This window comes from Carcharodon carcharias, chromosome 15 (genome assembly GCF_017639515.1).
Source record: "Carcharodon carcharias isolate sCarCar2 chromosome 15, sCarCar2.pri, whole genome shotgun sequence".
Taxonomy (NCBI): Eukaryota; Metazoa; Chordata; class Chondrichthyes; order Lamniformes; family Lamnidae; genus Carcharodon; species Carcharodon carcharias.
The window spans coordinates 107,913,419-107,928,988 of NC_054481.1; the positions used below are offsets into that span (position 1 = coordinate 107,913,419).

Genomic DNA, 15,570 nt, shown 5'->3' on the forward strand with positions numbered 1-15,570 from the left:
TCAGATGTTAGCAATGATCATATAACTGCAGTATTGACTTTACATTGCTTAAAGATACTGTTTCGTATGTTATAAAGTCTGGCAGAAATACTGTTTTAAATATTTTCCTTTCAGCTGCACCTGACTTGGCCTCCCTCTCTTGTTCTCTCTTAGTTAAATGTGATAAATAATTTATATGAGGGGGCGGCTAGCTCAGTTGGCTAGATAGCTAGTGTGTAGATCAGAATAACACCAACTACGTGGGTTTTATTCCTGTTCCGTTTGATCTGACTTGGGATCTGCCTCATCACCCCCTGCCCCTGAGAGTGGAAGACAACAACAAACCACCACTGACAAAAACTGCCAAGAAAATGACTCAGGGTTAAACATCGGCAGCCAAGGACCTGCCTTTGGGCTAAGCACACATGAATGCAAAAACAAATTCAACTTTTAATATGTTTCTTGTGTGACATTGTTCACAGCCACATGTACACCAATGTCATCCAGCTCTACTTCTCCACTGCCTCTCTGTTATCAGACTGTTTTTCCGACATCCAGTCTTGGATGAGCTCAGATTTGTTCCATTTCAACATCGGGAAAGCCAAAGACATTGCCTCTGGTCCCCACCAATTCTATTGCCCCTTCCTTGACCATTGTTTTAGGTTGATCCAGACTATTTGCAAACTCTGTCCTATTCGACCCTGAGCTGAACTTCCAGCTCCAGTCCACTCAATTATAAAGATTAATTCACTTGACCTCCATAAAATCACCCGTGTCTGCCCTTTGCTCAGCTCATCTGCGGATAAACTTTCTCTGTGTTTGTTACATTCAAACATGACTATTCCCATGCTCTCTTAGTTGGCCTCCCATCCTCTAAACTTCAGCTTATCCAACGCTCACCCCACTCTGTCTCTGCAACCCGCACCAACTTCTACCTCTGGCCTGTAATGCGCTCCCCATCTACCTTCACCGCTTCTGGCTGTTCATGTGCATAATTTCCTGGAAATGTTCAATGTACAAGATATTCAATAGAAATTTGAAAAAATAGGAGGAAACCTCAGCACACTTGTGTGCTTCCCAGTCCCCACCGATGAGCCATGATGGACTCAAGTCTTCCATGTCTCTACCTAACGACACCATCTTCCCCCTCTGCTCCTACTCCCTGCCATGCACAGAAGACCCAGATGAACTGAGTAATTCCAAATCTCAAATCCCAGGTCTCATTTCCTTACAGGTCTGGTTTCTGTATCTATTGTCATCCGCAAACCAACAGTGAGTGCCCCCACACCGTGCTTCCTGTCAGTTCCTCTCAGCCCAGCACTTCCTCTTTCATTTGCATGGGTTTTTTTGTATTTTTCTGCAGCTCTGATGGCACAAATTAGCTGTATTAATAATATGTTGTAAATTAGTTAGCATAACATCTAGCCTTTAAAACACCATGGGCCAGATTGGCTGCCAAAATAACGGTGAGATTAATGCCTTTTTCATCACTTGTGTGTGAGTGGTACAGCAACTGCAGGAGTGAGGCATATGCATGGTTAAATATAAATATCAAAAAAGTTATAATCCAAGATGCAATGTTAGTTACCTTTGTGAACAGCATCTCGCTGTCTGCCTCACCATTAAGCAGCCTCGAATACCATGCAGGCACTGTACCTGCACAGTAGATATGAACTAAGCCAGCTTCGGATATTTAGAGCTTGTAATTAGTAATATTAATACCCTTTTAACAATGTGGTAATTGTTAATTACTGCCAGTCAGCATCTCTGATGCTGAAGATTAGCTATTGCATCATGGAGTCTGAGTTCGTCAGGTTTTGGACTTTTTGGGGCAATTTCAACCATGTCAATTTTTAAAAGAATTTTTGCTTTTTCTTCTGTCTATCCCTTCATCCAGCTTTTCTTTTGGTCTGTTTATTTCTTTTTCATAATTAATTTGACATTGAATTTACCCACTAATTCACTCTCATTCAGCTAAATTACCCCTGATAATACACTGACTGATAAAGACGGTTTCAGAGTTTGATTGTCATGTCTAATTTCAGGGAAAGAATGAACTTGAAGGCACCCATTTACTTCTCAACTGGATTGACAGAAAAAGCTAACCATTATTATAAATTATTCATTACATGGACCAATCAGAAAATTCGGAAGACATTTGTGCAGAGGAACATGTTTGAGTTCAAACACATCAAGGCATTTGATCGGACATATGCCGACAATCCTGGACCAATGGTATGTTGCTGTCATATTTTGACTTGTTGTTTCAATCTGCTTCAAATCTTTCAGCTGTGTACAGAAATTTCTGGTTCCAAAAAAGTTTTCTTCTTTGTTTGAGTCGATATGAAAATTTTAACATAGACTAGATTCATATTTTGAACTAAAAGCCTCTATATGCCTATAGTCATGACGTTTGGTTGAAACCCAAATGGTACAGAAGGTGGTACTAATTAAGGTGTTAATGGGGTGAGAAAGTTTAGTTGCAAATAGAGACTAGAGAAACTGGGGCCCTTTTCTCAAAACAGAGAAGTTTGAGGGAGGATTTGATAGAGGTGCTCAAAATTGAGGTATTTTGATTAGATTAAATGGAAAATAGTATTAATGCAGTCATTTCACTACTACTGGTCATTTAGTTGGTAACTGGAAAGGCCTCATTTAACATCATGACCAAAAGAATGAAGGAGATATTCAGAGAAATCCTTTTATGCAAGAAGTTGTTAAGAGATTGAATACTTAATCAGAAACTGAGGGAACCAAAATTCATAACCATTGTAAAAAGGAAGTTGGTAAATATTTGGAGATGGTAAATTTTAAAGGGTATTGTGAAAGAGTAAAAGAATGTTACCAAACTGCTAGGTCGTCTTTGCGTGCTGCAAAATTCTATGGACAGAATTTCACCCATATCAGGTGGGCTCGGCAGGGGTGGGTGGGGATGGTTGGGAAGCTGACCGCTGCCTGCAATCGGCACCAGACCGCGATTTCACGCTGGTGGGCCTTAAGCGTGAAACGCGAGCAGCAGCCCTGAGTGCTGCCTGTGCGGGTGGGGGCTGGTGGGGAGGTGGATGGCATGGTGAATGCAAGTCGAGCGAGCGTGACCTTCATGCATGCGTGCAAGTGAGCGCTTCATAATTTCCCTGAGGCAGCTCTGAGATGAAAACATATGAAAAAAAAAATAAAAATGCAATGAAACATGACCCTCATGTCCCTGCTCATGTGATAGTCACATGCTATTAATGAAAAATTAAAGTTTTTATTTTATTTGCTTTTTAATTACTATCGATTAGCTGTCTTTGGCGTTTTGATTTGTTCAGTCATTAGATTTCATTATCCTCATAATTGTGCTCTATTGCACTATGAAATTAAAATGTAAAAGTTTGTACCATAATATTTGATGGAATCAGTCATCTTGAAGGTTGATTTTTTTTTTTTCCCCTCAGGTTGTCTTTGCTACACCAGGCATGCTTCACGCTGGGCAATCCCTCCAGATTTTCAGGAAATGGGCAGGCAATGATAAAAATATGGTAAGACAGCAGGCCCACCGACACCTAGTTTTCAACGTTGGCCTTTTCTCAGCTATAAGTTCAAAATTAAATATCACTTGGGCTCTAATATGCTCGGTTGCTCTCTCAGGTCATCATGCCAGGGTATTGTGTACAAGGAACCGTGGGACATAAAATCCTAAGTGGCCAGCGGAAACTCGAAATGGAGGGCAGGCAGACTGTAAGTGTTCCTTTGCATACGTTAATAAATTGGGCTTTTAGACATTCAGGATTGTACAGAACCAGAAAAGACCATCGTGGTCCTCTTAACCAGCCCCAAAGCAAAAGGCATTTGTTGCTGTGATACTTTATCATATTGATTCGCATCAAGTTAATTGCTTTGCAGTGTAGTGACTGGTGAAAGCAAGATCCCACAAAATGGAAGTGATTTGAATGAGCATCCGTGTTGTCTGGCAGTATTAGTTGAGGAAGCAATTTATTAACTCCCTCAACTTCTTGCAGAAGTCCTTCTGATCTGGAAGAAGGAAGGAACTTTGGTTTAATGTCTCATTTGCAGGACAGCCAAGGCAATGGTTAATGCCTCTGCATTCTCCTCCCCATTATCTTTCATTATTCTGTATGTAAGCCAACTGACCTTGATGACTTTTCTACTTTTAATTTAGAGTTCAAACTTTCAATAAGGTCTTCCCTAATTGTTTTTCTTCCTGTGTAACATTCCCAACTTCATTGTCTGTTCTTGTAGCTCAGATATCTAATCTCCTCTGAGTTTAGTAGCCCTCCTCTGTATCCTCCCTGAAACCAGGATTTCCTGATTGTAATCAATGGCCAAAATTGTCTTAAGTTATCCACTAGGACCCCTGATATGTCTCTGTATCGTGTCCTGTATTCTTCTACCATTCATCTTGCAGTTCCAATACTTCTTCCCCATCTCCGCCAGCATTTGTCCACATTTGGCAGCTGTTAGACTGAGCCTTAATTCATCCAGATTTCCTGTAATTGGTGTGCTTAATCCCTGTTATTTGTAGCTCTTCCTTCCCTGCTGCTAAATTTCATATCATTAACAAACTTCAACACCATTGTTTTTGTCCCCACCCTGAATCATTTATGTACATTGTTTAAAAAAAGCCTCATCACTAATTCCTCAACCGCCCAATAATCACCTCCCTTTATCTTGCTCTAGCTCCATGTCCTTTGTTTCCTGTGACTCAGCCAATTCCTGACTTGCTGCAGGAGCTTCTTTGGGGCTCCAGCTGTTTCACTGAATAAAGATTTGCCTTGAATATATTTACAAAAGTCATCCACTTTAATGGTGTCTTGTATTTTTGTAATTTTAATCTCATTATTTTATTTTCCTGACCGGCTCTCTAATCTATTTTCATAAATACCTCTGACTTTGATCCATTGGGATGTATACATGAGGAAGGACATGTTCACACTTCTTTATTAATGAACCAGCGTTGTCATTTGGGTCAGCTTGTCTATTTTAAAATTGTAAGCGTATATCGTGGGATGTGCTGAAACCAGCTGAGGAAGCCCTTTTTTCTTATTATTAGTCAAGTTGATCTTGTCTCCTTTTGTGCTATTATTAGAGATCTCTTGGCTGTTAGGCATTGGGAGTTACAACATGTGTCACAAAATAAGATTTATTGCTCATTGTGTCTTAAACATGGTTTGTCTTCAGGATTTTTTTGTATTAATTCTAAATTTGGTATTGAGATTTTGAGTTTCTTTAATTAAAGATCATTTTAATTCTATTCGATTGAAAATAGTATTTATAATACTGCACATTACTTCTGTTGTTCATGTTATCCTCCCCAGCTAGAAGTGAAGATGCAGGTGGAATACATGTCATTCAGTGCACATGCTGACGCCAAAGGTATCATGCAACTTATCCGTCAAGTAGAACCACAAAATGTGCTGCTGGTCCATGGAGAGGCTAAGAAGATGGGATTCCTTAAAGAGAAAATTGAGCAGGAGTTCAGTAAGTATCACTGAAGCTCGCATACTGTATTATTACCCTCTGCAAGGCAAATCTTTTCATGTGAAGAAAATATCAAGTATTACATAAAATAAGAATAGGACAAGATATTCAGCAAATTGGCATTCTCTACCAGTTTGCTAACAATGAGGATTTCATCTTTTTAATCCCAATTCCCTTTTCTCACATTCCTTAATTGATACTTTAGGAAACATCTTTATTAGTTCTGCTGATGGAGCTGTATATACCACATTTTCACAGCCTTTTGCATGAAGAAGTTGTTTCTGAATTTACTACTGATTGGCTTTCTTTGGATTTTAAGATAATGTCCTTTTCGATCTAGATTCCAATACAGAAGGGCAGTTTTTTTTTCCTCTCTGTACCCTGCTATTCCCTTCTTCATTACAAATACTTAAGTCACATAACCCCTTAACCTCTCTTTAACCCATGTTTGTCCAATTTTTTGACATGGCTAAATCCCATCACCCAAAGTATCATTCTGGTGAATTATTGCTTTACATACTCCAAGCATTTGCTTTTATATTCTATATGTCTCGCGATGAAGCCCAGAGCCCCTTTGTTTTATCTGATTCCACTTAATGATTTATATATTTGGACTACTAAATTCCTTTATTTATCTGCACTGCTCTGTTTCCTCGTTTAGACTGGATTTTCATCTGCCATTCTTGTGTCCAAAATGTACTACCTCACAGGATAGTCTATTACTGTCATTTACTTAATTGAACTGTCGTCCTCTTAAACCTCACCACACTTCCTAGCTTAGCATCGTTTGGAAAGTTGGAAATACTTTTCTAGGTACAAATCTCAATCATTTAGTATAAAGTATAAAGCTGGGCTCCTAGCAGCAATCCTGCGGAACACCACTTGTCATTATTTGTCAAGCCAAGAATATTTCTTTAATCCCAACTGTTTTCCTTGCACTTCCTAATCACTTTCCTATCCAAGCGCAAAGTTTAACCAACAATCTCTTATGCAGAACCTTATCCAACTGAACTCTAGCTGGAATTTATGATATTTATTGTGCTTTGACTGACCCAGTGTAGTGATTTAGTACATTGCCTTTTGTATCTCTGGGACCTGGATTTGAATCCTCCCAGATAGCTTGGACAGAGGTGCCCTCTCTGCCAGCTCTAACGATGCCATGTAAAATTAATTTGGATAGAATTAACCTTGGTGCTTGTGTGTACAAAGCCCAGGACAGCCCACATTCTGGGATAAATTGGCACTAACTGGGTAACTCACTGAGAGGCCATCAAGATGGCTGGTGTGTGAAGTGAAGGCTGGGATTTTCCGGCCCCCGTCGTGGGTGGGCCCTGCCTTAGGTGAGGTGGCACCCCAGCCAGAAGCCCATTAACTTGTGGCGGGATTGGAAGATCCCAACGGCAGGCAGGTGTGGAAAATCCCACCCGAAGAAAATCACACTGGTATGATGGAAGTGCTGTTCTCGGGTGGGATAGAATGACTTTTAAACTGCATTTGGTCTTGTTATACCCACCTTCGAGGTGTGTGATATTAAAAAAACTCTGCCCAAAGGAGAAACATTCATTGTTCTTGAATGCTGATATCCCTCACCTCAATCAGCACAAAATGGACGCCCAAAAAAACTCACGTTTTCTTTCCTTTTCTTTCCTGCAGATGTAATTTTGAATCATTCCACTACCCAGTTGGAATGAAGCAAAAACCCTTTGTATCTGGCAGACTTCCGCTTGATGAAAAGCCAGATGCTGCTTTCTCCTTGTTCCCATTGGTATCAAGTAGCTCATTAATGTCATCTGATGTCACTGTCCCCAAACACAGCCCTCAGATGTGGCGTTTCTTCCCATCTCCGTCAGGAATGTGGCTGCTCATTCCAATTGCAGATGAAATCCCCCCAAGTATGATGATTACCTGTCCTGGCAGTTTGTATTCCCAATGTGCCAATCCACTGCCAAGGTGCAATTTCACTAATTTTTTTAAAATTATGTTTTGTTGCTGGCATTTTCGATACATTTTTGGTTTAACGTGGTGGAGAGAAGACTTGTAATACTTATTTACATTTTTGTTTTTTTGTTCAGGTATTAACTGCTACATGCCAGCCAATGGAGAGACAGCTTCAATCACCACTAATCCCAATATTCCCGTGGATATATCTCTCAGCTTGCTCAAGGGAGATTCAACTCTTGGTAACAGAATAGGTCTTAACCTTAAGATTTAGGAAATAGCCTACTTTTTTTTAAAAAGACCTGAGATTCCCTTTATAAGTAAAAGTATGATTGAATTATGGCTCCAATGTTTAATGCATTGCCCAGCCTGGAACTGAGGCACACCAGCCAAGATTGCCCCAGGTTTGTTCACAGATCTGTTGGTGGGGAAGGGACACACAGATAACTCCAACGTAAGAGTCACGTGGGTTTATGCTCACCTAACTTATATTATCAACTGGAAAACACAGGTGCTTAGATATAGGCCAAAGAAAAGCTGGAGTTCAGCGGTGATGCTCCCCATTGGTGAATAGCTTGCCCACACTTATTATCTGCACTCATCTATGAGAGAGAGGCAATTGAGTGAAGTATCATAGCATGACCAGCACCTGTGGAACTATCTGCCAACAAGACTCTGCTTCAGCAGTGGGGCGAAAAATATTTAAGGAAGGAAGGACATGCATTTATCAAGCACCTTTCACAATTTCAGGACATCCCAAAGTATGTTTCAGCCAATGAAAGTGCTTATGACGTTTAGCCATTGTTGTAGAAAGCACAGCAGCCACTTTGCCCACAGCAAAATCCCACAAGCAGCAAATTGATAAATGAACAGAAATTCACGTTTAGTGATAATTGAAGGATATCAGTCGCATGAGAGCTCTCCTGCTCTTCTTCAGATAGTGCCATGGGATTTTTTTTTTACATTCACCTGAGAAGGCTCCTGATTTAATGTCTCACCCAAGAGGTGGTACATCTACCAGTCCTCAGTATTGCATTGGGACTTGAACCATAACTTTGAGTTAGAGGTGAGATGACGTTCTTGGTGGTCACTTGCAAAAGTTCTTCCTGTGTGCCTATTTTCCTCGAAACTTCCTCATTAGTCGTGTCTTGTCGAACTAATCTTCATCATATGCCTCAGAAACCACATCTCTGCTGCCATTAGTTCATTTTCCATTGTCTTGCTTATATTCCAACTTCTCTATCCAAGTAGTAATGTTAAGCTGATGCAGCATTTCTGTAATCTCTTTCTGCTTTCCATAGGGACGTTCTTATTTGTAAAGAGGTGTGAAATTGTTTTTGTGAAGGTTTGTTTGCAAGTGTTATGTGCTTCCTGATGTCTTGATCACTTTCACTAAGTGAAATAGTTTGGCTATTTTCAATCCAGTTTCTGGTGAGCGCAAGTCCTTACCACAAAACTTCCCTTTATCTGTGTCACCGTCATGTTTCATTTACAGTCTGACAAACCACAAGAGTAGAAGATATGCAAAATGGGAACGCCACATATAAATGCAGTGGAAGTTTTATTATTGTGGTGTGAAGTTTAAACTACATTATTGATAGAATGTCGAAGCATCTTTACTGTGTATGTTAACTGACAGAGCAGCTGATGCACTGGATGCACAATTTGAAGATAGGTCCATTCCTATCACAGACAGTTTGATTGTTCTGTGTACTGACATGGACCAAAGACAGTATGATAGCAGGTCAATGTTGGACTGTAATGCAGGAGACTATCACTCCACTGGTATTCAAAGAACAGGCCAGTAGCAACCTGGAGACCCAGGAATTTGGGTCTGCGCCAGTGAGTGCCACTGAGAAGCCACAACATTACATGATTTATATTGTATTGAAGTAAAATTCACTACAATTTCCTGCGGAGGTTAAAAACTTCAATTTATTAGATGATTTTTAAGAAAATAACAAAACTAAATATTTTACATTTCATAAAGACTATGTCTGTAAGCACGGATACTGATACTTGCTGTGATGTCTATGACTTTTCTCCCCTTGTTCTGTAGGCCCAGTACCTGATCCAAAGAAACCAAAACTAATGCATGGTACACTGATTATAAAAGATAATGTGAGTAGTGCATGTTTCATGTATTTTTAGTGGAAATTTGGGAATAATTGAAGGAAAAATTAAAAGTCATCCATTCCTGTTGCTTTTACATTTAGAACCTTCGCCTAGTTTCACCTGAACAGGCTGTGAAAGAGTTGGGTCTCAGTGAGCATCACCTTCGTTACACGTGCAAAGTTCAGATACAGGACCACCACTCAGAACAGGACACCTTAAACCGAATATACAACCACCTGAAAAAGTGAGCACATTACCCTACTTAGGTCAACAGAGGCAGTAACTAGCTTCACTTTTTATTTTAACTGTAGCAGAATACAGGGGTGAAGTTAGACATATGAATCAACGAAAAATGTGTCATTCAGAGCAATGGCTGAAAAGGATAAAAAAACACAAAATAATAAAGCAAGAAACAGCCAAATGTGTACACACAAGGAACATGAAACTTAAAAATATATAATTCAAAACTGATTATTGTTCTGTTCAATTCACTGCTGAGGTGCAGGAGGTATAATGAAGGGTTTTTTTGTATTTTCTCTCCATTGCCATTATGATTTTGAATCTGCTGCCATACCTTCTCAGGTTTGGTGGTTTCGGTTCCTACATTTGGGTCCCATGTCCCTAATGAGCAGTAATTGACTTGCGTTGCATAAAATCTATTTATACGATAGCATAACCCTAGGGATGTCACAATTCTTGTCTTACGAACTGGTTATCGTGTCTTTAACTTGTGATTTCACATATTTCTTCAATCTGTAGCAATTATATTGATCAGAGAACAAATTAACATCAAGCAATGGTCTGCTTGATGATCGGCCTTGTTTAATTCAAACAAAACACTTTATCTCTTGAAATAATACAAAATAATGAAAATGCTAAACTTCCGCACATCTGTCATTCATCTTTGACTTAAATAACCTCTCCCCACCGTCCTGTATGCTAACCTTCTGAGTGTAGGCAACAGTTGGCCCTAACAGATTTTTGTTTACAAGTCAGACAGCCTACTTGTGTTTTGTCACTGTTCTAACCCCCTGTTGTCACAACTTAGATGAGGGCCTATGGTAGAAAGTTTCCGCTGCATATCTGGGACCAGAGACTTCTCAACATAATGGGTGTGAGGTTGTTAGAAGTTACCAATGCAAGCTAAAAAAAAAACTGGTTACTGTTTAAATCTTTGGGAAAAGCACTTCAGTACCTAGCTTATTAGTATATTAACTATTTTTTCACCTTAGTACTAAAAAAAACAACTTTTGAATGACTGTGCTATCTGGTAAACCTTTATGTTTAAATGTAGCTTCAACCTTTTCTGTGGCAATATGGACAGAAAATCCCAAAGAATGACAAATATCTATTCTCCAGTTGGTGACTAGGTGTCCTGTTCTGGACTGGACCCCTCAGTATTACATATATAACTGATTTGCATAAATGATAATACAGATAAATATTGTTTTCTAGGAAGAAAGACAAGGAAGAAATTAGCTAACGAAGGGTGAAAGAGTCCAGTTGTTGGTGAAGGGTGAAAAAGTTGTTGACCTTTAATTTGAGTCCCATATATATAGTTACTGTTTATAAAGCATTAAGATACAAGAGCTTTCTAAATTGCTCAACCGGTCAATTTTTAAAATTCTTTCCTTTCTTCAATGTCTTCTTGAAGCATCTTGAAGGATTATCCCATTCAACATCTCCCTGATGGCTCTGTGATGGTGGAGTCCATTCTCATTAAAATCAGTGCAATGTCTGATGATCAGAGTACTAAAGATGTGTTAGTTTCATGGACCTACCAGGTGAGTGAAGCAATTTTGGAGAGTCGGTGACTTTCATGCACAATGGGGAGTGCTGCAAAATTGCAGCTTCTGTTTAGAATGTTCCACATGTTATCAGACATCTAGCTAGAGGCTCGATGAATGTCTTTCACACTCCCATGTCCTGTTTTATATAGGTCAGTAATTGTTGAGATTGAGTAATGTCCAAAGATACCCCACACATCTAAAAGTGCCCCTCCTCTGAAAAGGAGGGCGACTCTGCTAATATCCAAACTAGTGCCCTTAAGTGAAGAAATATGACAAACTGCAATTGTGAAATTAGATTGAAGGATGTAGCCAATCCCTTAAGATGCCCATCAGTGCAGAATGTTGTCAGTGACCTGTGAAACACTGCCTGTGCAGCAGGGGTTACATGTGTGCGCATGTGCAGGTGGGTGGGGGGGCGCGGGTGGGGAAGCATGTGTGCCCATGCTGGGGTGCATGTGTCTGTGCGGCATGGTGTTTGTCTGTGTGGGCATGTGTGTGTCTACTTCTAGGATCACCCACAGTTTGAAACATAGCTTAGCAGTTAGATTGACATATTACCCTATCTATCTGTGAATGGTTGAGATAGCCAAGTGCCTCAACAGACCCTCCAGTAGAAGTTCCCTGATCTGATCTTGCTATATTTACAAGATGGTTGCTATGATGGTCAGCCAAATGTTGAGGAGAATCTCCTCAACTGGCGAAACAGAGATCCTGAACCTTTGGCATAGCCCATACATCTATGAATAACAATCTTTCTCTCACTGCAAAAGGGTGTGAAAAACCTTTTTTTCTAAAGGCAGTCATTTCATTCTGAAATCCATTGTAAGTTAATTTCTGTTCGTGAGATGGTTTGCAGATTTACCTGTAAACAGAATTTGCAAGTACCCGGCAATCTTTACAGTTATCTCCCAATTGACCCCTTGGCCAATGTAGACCAACTTCTACCGAATAGATTGGCACTCCACTGTTAAGGGTCTAATTTTTCCTCCATCTCCACCAATTTTGAAAGGTTTGGTAGAGAAACATGCAGCCCCAGGTCTCCTCAGAAGTAACTGAGCAGTCTTGAAGGGACAGGGTCCAGTTAGTAGCGAAACATTAGACCTCGGGCTATCCGTGTGCAATGTCATGGGAGACAAGTTAATTTGGATAATTTATTGTACCATGGAGATGAGGCCCAGTTCCAGCAATTCTGACATTCGCATTTCTGACAAATTTCAGTAATTTGCCATGGAGATGGTTTATTTTTGTGGTGCCCTAACTCTGGAGTGTTGTGTTTGCATTCAGCCATTAAGTGGGTACTTTGTTGGTCAGTCTATTTATAAGATTTGAAGCTTCTAGCAAATCTTGTTGTGGATGCTGAATTTGCTTCAATATTTTAAAAGTTTGAATACCTGCTTAAAGGGGAAAGCAAACTGCACTCCAGCAGAAGTCAGGAGAGGCAGAGGAGGAATATCCAAATGCAAGTACTATTTACATATTTCAAACTGGTGCATAGAAACCATGCATGTGCACAAGAAGCCTTTTCAATGTTGAGTCCTCCCCTCTAGTTAAGTAAATAAATTTGCAAAAGAGTTATGCTTGATAGAAGCTGTGTAATATAAATATGCCTTTGTTCCATGGAGAATTGTTATTGGTTAATTGTTAACATGGACATCTCTTACAGTCAGCAGCACTGTCACTGATTGGCTTCCTTACTAGTTTTTCATTTATTGCCAAATCTGAAAGACGGAGATCCATCATACAGGGCATCACCATGGTTCAGCTGAGTCAGAGATAAACCGATATAAGTAGGCAGTATGATTAGGTGACTACAAGCATGGATGTTTAATAGGAAGTGTGTGAACCTAAAAGTGGCACCAAACTGCAGATAAGCGGCATATTACACCACTTCTACATTACGCCAGTCTGATGATGTAGTTCATATTGAGAGAAATTCTTTTTAAGGGATTTCCCATATGAGTGCTCAGTGTAGCGGAATCATAAACCATTTTTTATATTGAAGGTATAGGAAATTATAGTTGACTGGACATACATGGTGTCCTCCAGTAGCTCAAAAATAAGAAGCTACCACCTCTAGGAAGATTAGTAGATTGATGATTATTCTGTATTAAATTGAAGTGAGTGATTGTTTCATCTGCTGATTAGACTGTGACAGTTGGATTAAAGTGGGCAACAGAGCAGAACTGGTTCGTCACTCCCAGTCACCTCCATGGGAATGGGTGCTGATTGAATACTGTTTTGATTGAGAATTTAACCGGTTATTTATACTTACAAATTGTCCTCTGAAATTATACTGTCGGGATTGTGTTCCTTGGAGATTTTGTGATTATCGTTGATTGATTGTTACCTTTCAAAGCTTGTAAACTCACTTCAGTTTGACTAATTATTTAATTTTCCAAATAAATCATTGATGATTTACACCCATGTAATCTTTTAAAATCCGTGACAGAAATTTGTAAAGGGAACTAAAGCTGGAGTAATTTTATTTTTTTTTTTTTAATTACGTTACTCAATCTTGTCTTTTACTAGGGCTGACCGTTCTTAGATTGTCATTTGATCATTTTTCTTAGTGCTTGGTTCACTTAGTTGGATGTGAGTCTTTAACCTGCTCATAGACATGTGCAAATTAAGTAATTAAGAATCTGTACTATTATATAAACCTGTGACCCCCATGGAAAATTTCATTACTTAAATGAGAGATTATGGAATTTTCCAGTATGCAACTGTTATCAGTCAGGCAAGGTAACTTCATAGTTTGTGCCCACGATAACACTGATTGGGTGTTGCATTACTTGAAGTTGGTTTCATTTTCTGTGGCGGAGGATTAAAAATTTACCAAAAGGTTAACTGCAGCAGAAGGAAAATTACACCGAGTTCACTTTTACAAATGTGACCTGGTCAAATTTGAGTACGACACAAGTTGCAAAGTTATTTGATCTGTTTCCATCAGATGAAAGCTTTAGTTCAGCAAAGCAACTCCTCCCCCCCCACCGCCCCCAGTGGAACTAAAGTGCAGTTGTTAATTAACATATTACATTTTATATGATGAACTGTTTAACAATAACTTGCATTTATATTGTACCTTTAACACAGAAAAATCATAGAATAGTGCAGCGCACAAGGAGGCCACACGCCCATCTACTCTTTGCTGAATGCTTCAGAGTGATCCACAGAAGAAATATTAAAAACTGAGCTAGAACGTGCCAAGCACTTAAAAAAAAGGCAGGAAAAATCTGGCCCATCAACCTGTCCCAATTAGGACATTTAAAATCTGGAATATTTCTCTTTAATCTCCTTAGGTAATTAAAGCAATTCCAGGGGACCCATTGACCCTGATTAACCAGGTCCTTACCTCTTCTGCAAGGCCTTGCCCGAGTCAGGTCTAATTCTTTATGCTGCTTCTGAACATACACTACTTACTGACTAAATATGTTTTTTCCTAGGATGAAGAATTGGGCAGTTACCTGATAACCTTATTAAAGAAAGGACTGCCTCAGTCTATTGCTCTCTGATCCACAGGGTTTCGGAAACAAATTAAACACCATAGAAAGATTATCTTTTTGATATTTTTATATTTGCTTCCTATCTAAAAGAGACATGCCTTGCAGGAGTCAAGAAGTTATGTTAAATATGCTGTTGTTTATAGAGTTAAATATGCTGTTGTTTATAGAGAATTGGAGATGGGGGCACTGAGACCTACGTAATCTGTAGATTACAACATGAGTGACTTTTTGCATTTGCTGTGGTTCCATTTTATTTTTCTAAATAGGCATGTTTTTGTGGGTTGGATTGGGAATTGAGAAAGGATGTGGCTCACATACTGTTTCGTCTATTATTTTACCAAAACATGTTTGTAAAATAAATTTTAAAAATAGAGTTTGGATTTTGTGATCCATTTTGTGTTGCTTTATGACATCCTCCGATAAGCAGAGATAAACATTGCCTTTTGTAAGCATTGCAGTCTGTTGAGTATCTGGATCCTCAAACGCAAGGCCAATATTCATGTCCACTACTACTTGAAACATAACTGGACCAGCTATATAAAACTACAAGAGCAGGCTAGGAAATCTACAGTGAGTTACTCTTCTCCTGGCTCCCCAAAGCCTTTCCACCATCCATAAAGCACAAGTCAAGAGTGTGATGAGTGCAGCTCCAACACTCAAGAAGCTCAACACCATCCAGGACGAAACACACCACTTTTATTTTAACCTGATCAACTAACTTAAACAATAATTTCTTTCACCACTAGTGCACCATGGCTGCATTG

The 15,570-nt window shown here is 39.4% G+C and overlaps 1 protein-coding gene across 4 annotated transcripts in view; it reads left to right on the plus strand.

Annotated features, from left to right (window-relative positions):
• Window positions 1-15,179, plus strand: part of ints11 (integrator complex subunit 11) — a 31,404-nt gene extending 16,225 nt beyond the window's left edge. For all 4 annotated transcript variants that reach the window (XM_041207098.1, XM_041207100.1, XM_041207101.1 and 1 more), the window contains exons 10-18: window positions 2,025-2,214; window positions 3,417-3,500; window positions 3,610-3,699; window positions 5,298-5,460; window positions 7,533-7,640; window positions 9,458-9,519; window positions 9,615-9,757; window positions 11,168-11,297; window positions 14,747-15,179. In XM_041207098.1, coding sequence (XP_041063032.1) covers window positions 2,025-2,214; window positions 3,417-3,500; window positions 3,610-3,699; window positions 5,298-5,460; window positions 7,533-7,640; window positions 9,458-9,519; window positions 9,615-9,757; window positions 11,168-11,297; window positions 14,747-14,815 — 1,039 coding nt within the window. In that variant the 3' untranslated portion in view covers window positions 14,816-15,179. The remainder of the gene's footprint in view (window positions 1-2,024; window positions 2,215-3,416; window positions 3,501-3,609; window positions 3,700-5,297; window positions 5,461-7,532; window positions 7,641-9,457; window positions 9,520-9,614; window positions 9,758-11,167; window positions 11,298-14,746) is intronic.
• The last annotated feature ends 391 nt before the right edge of the window (window positions 15,180-15,570 follow it).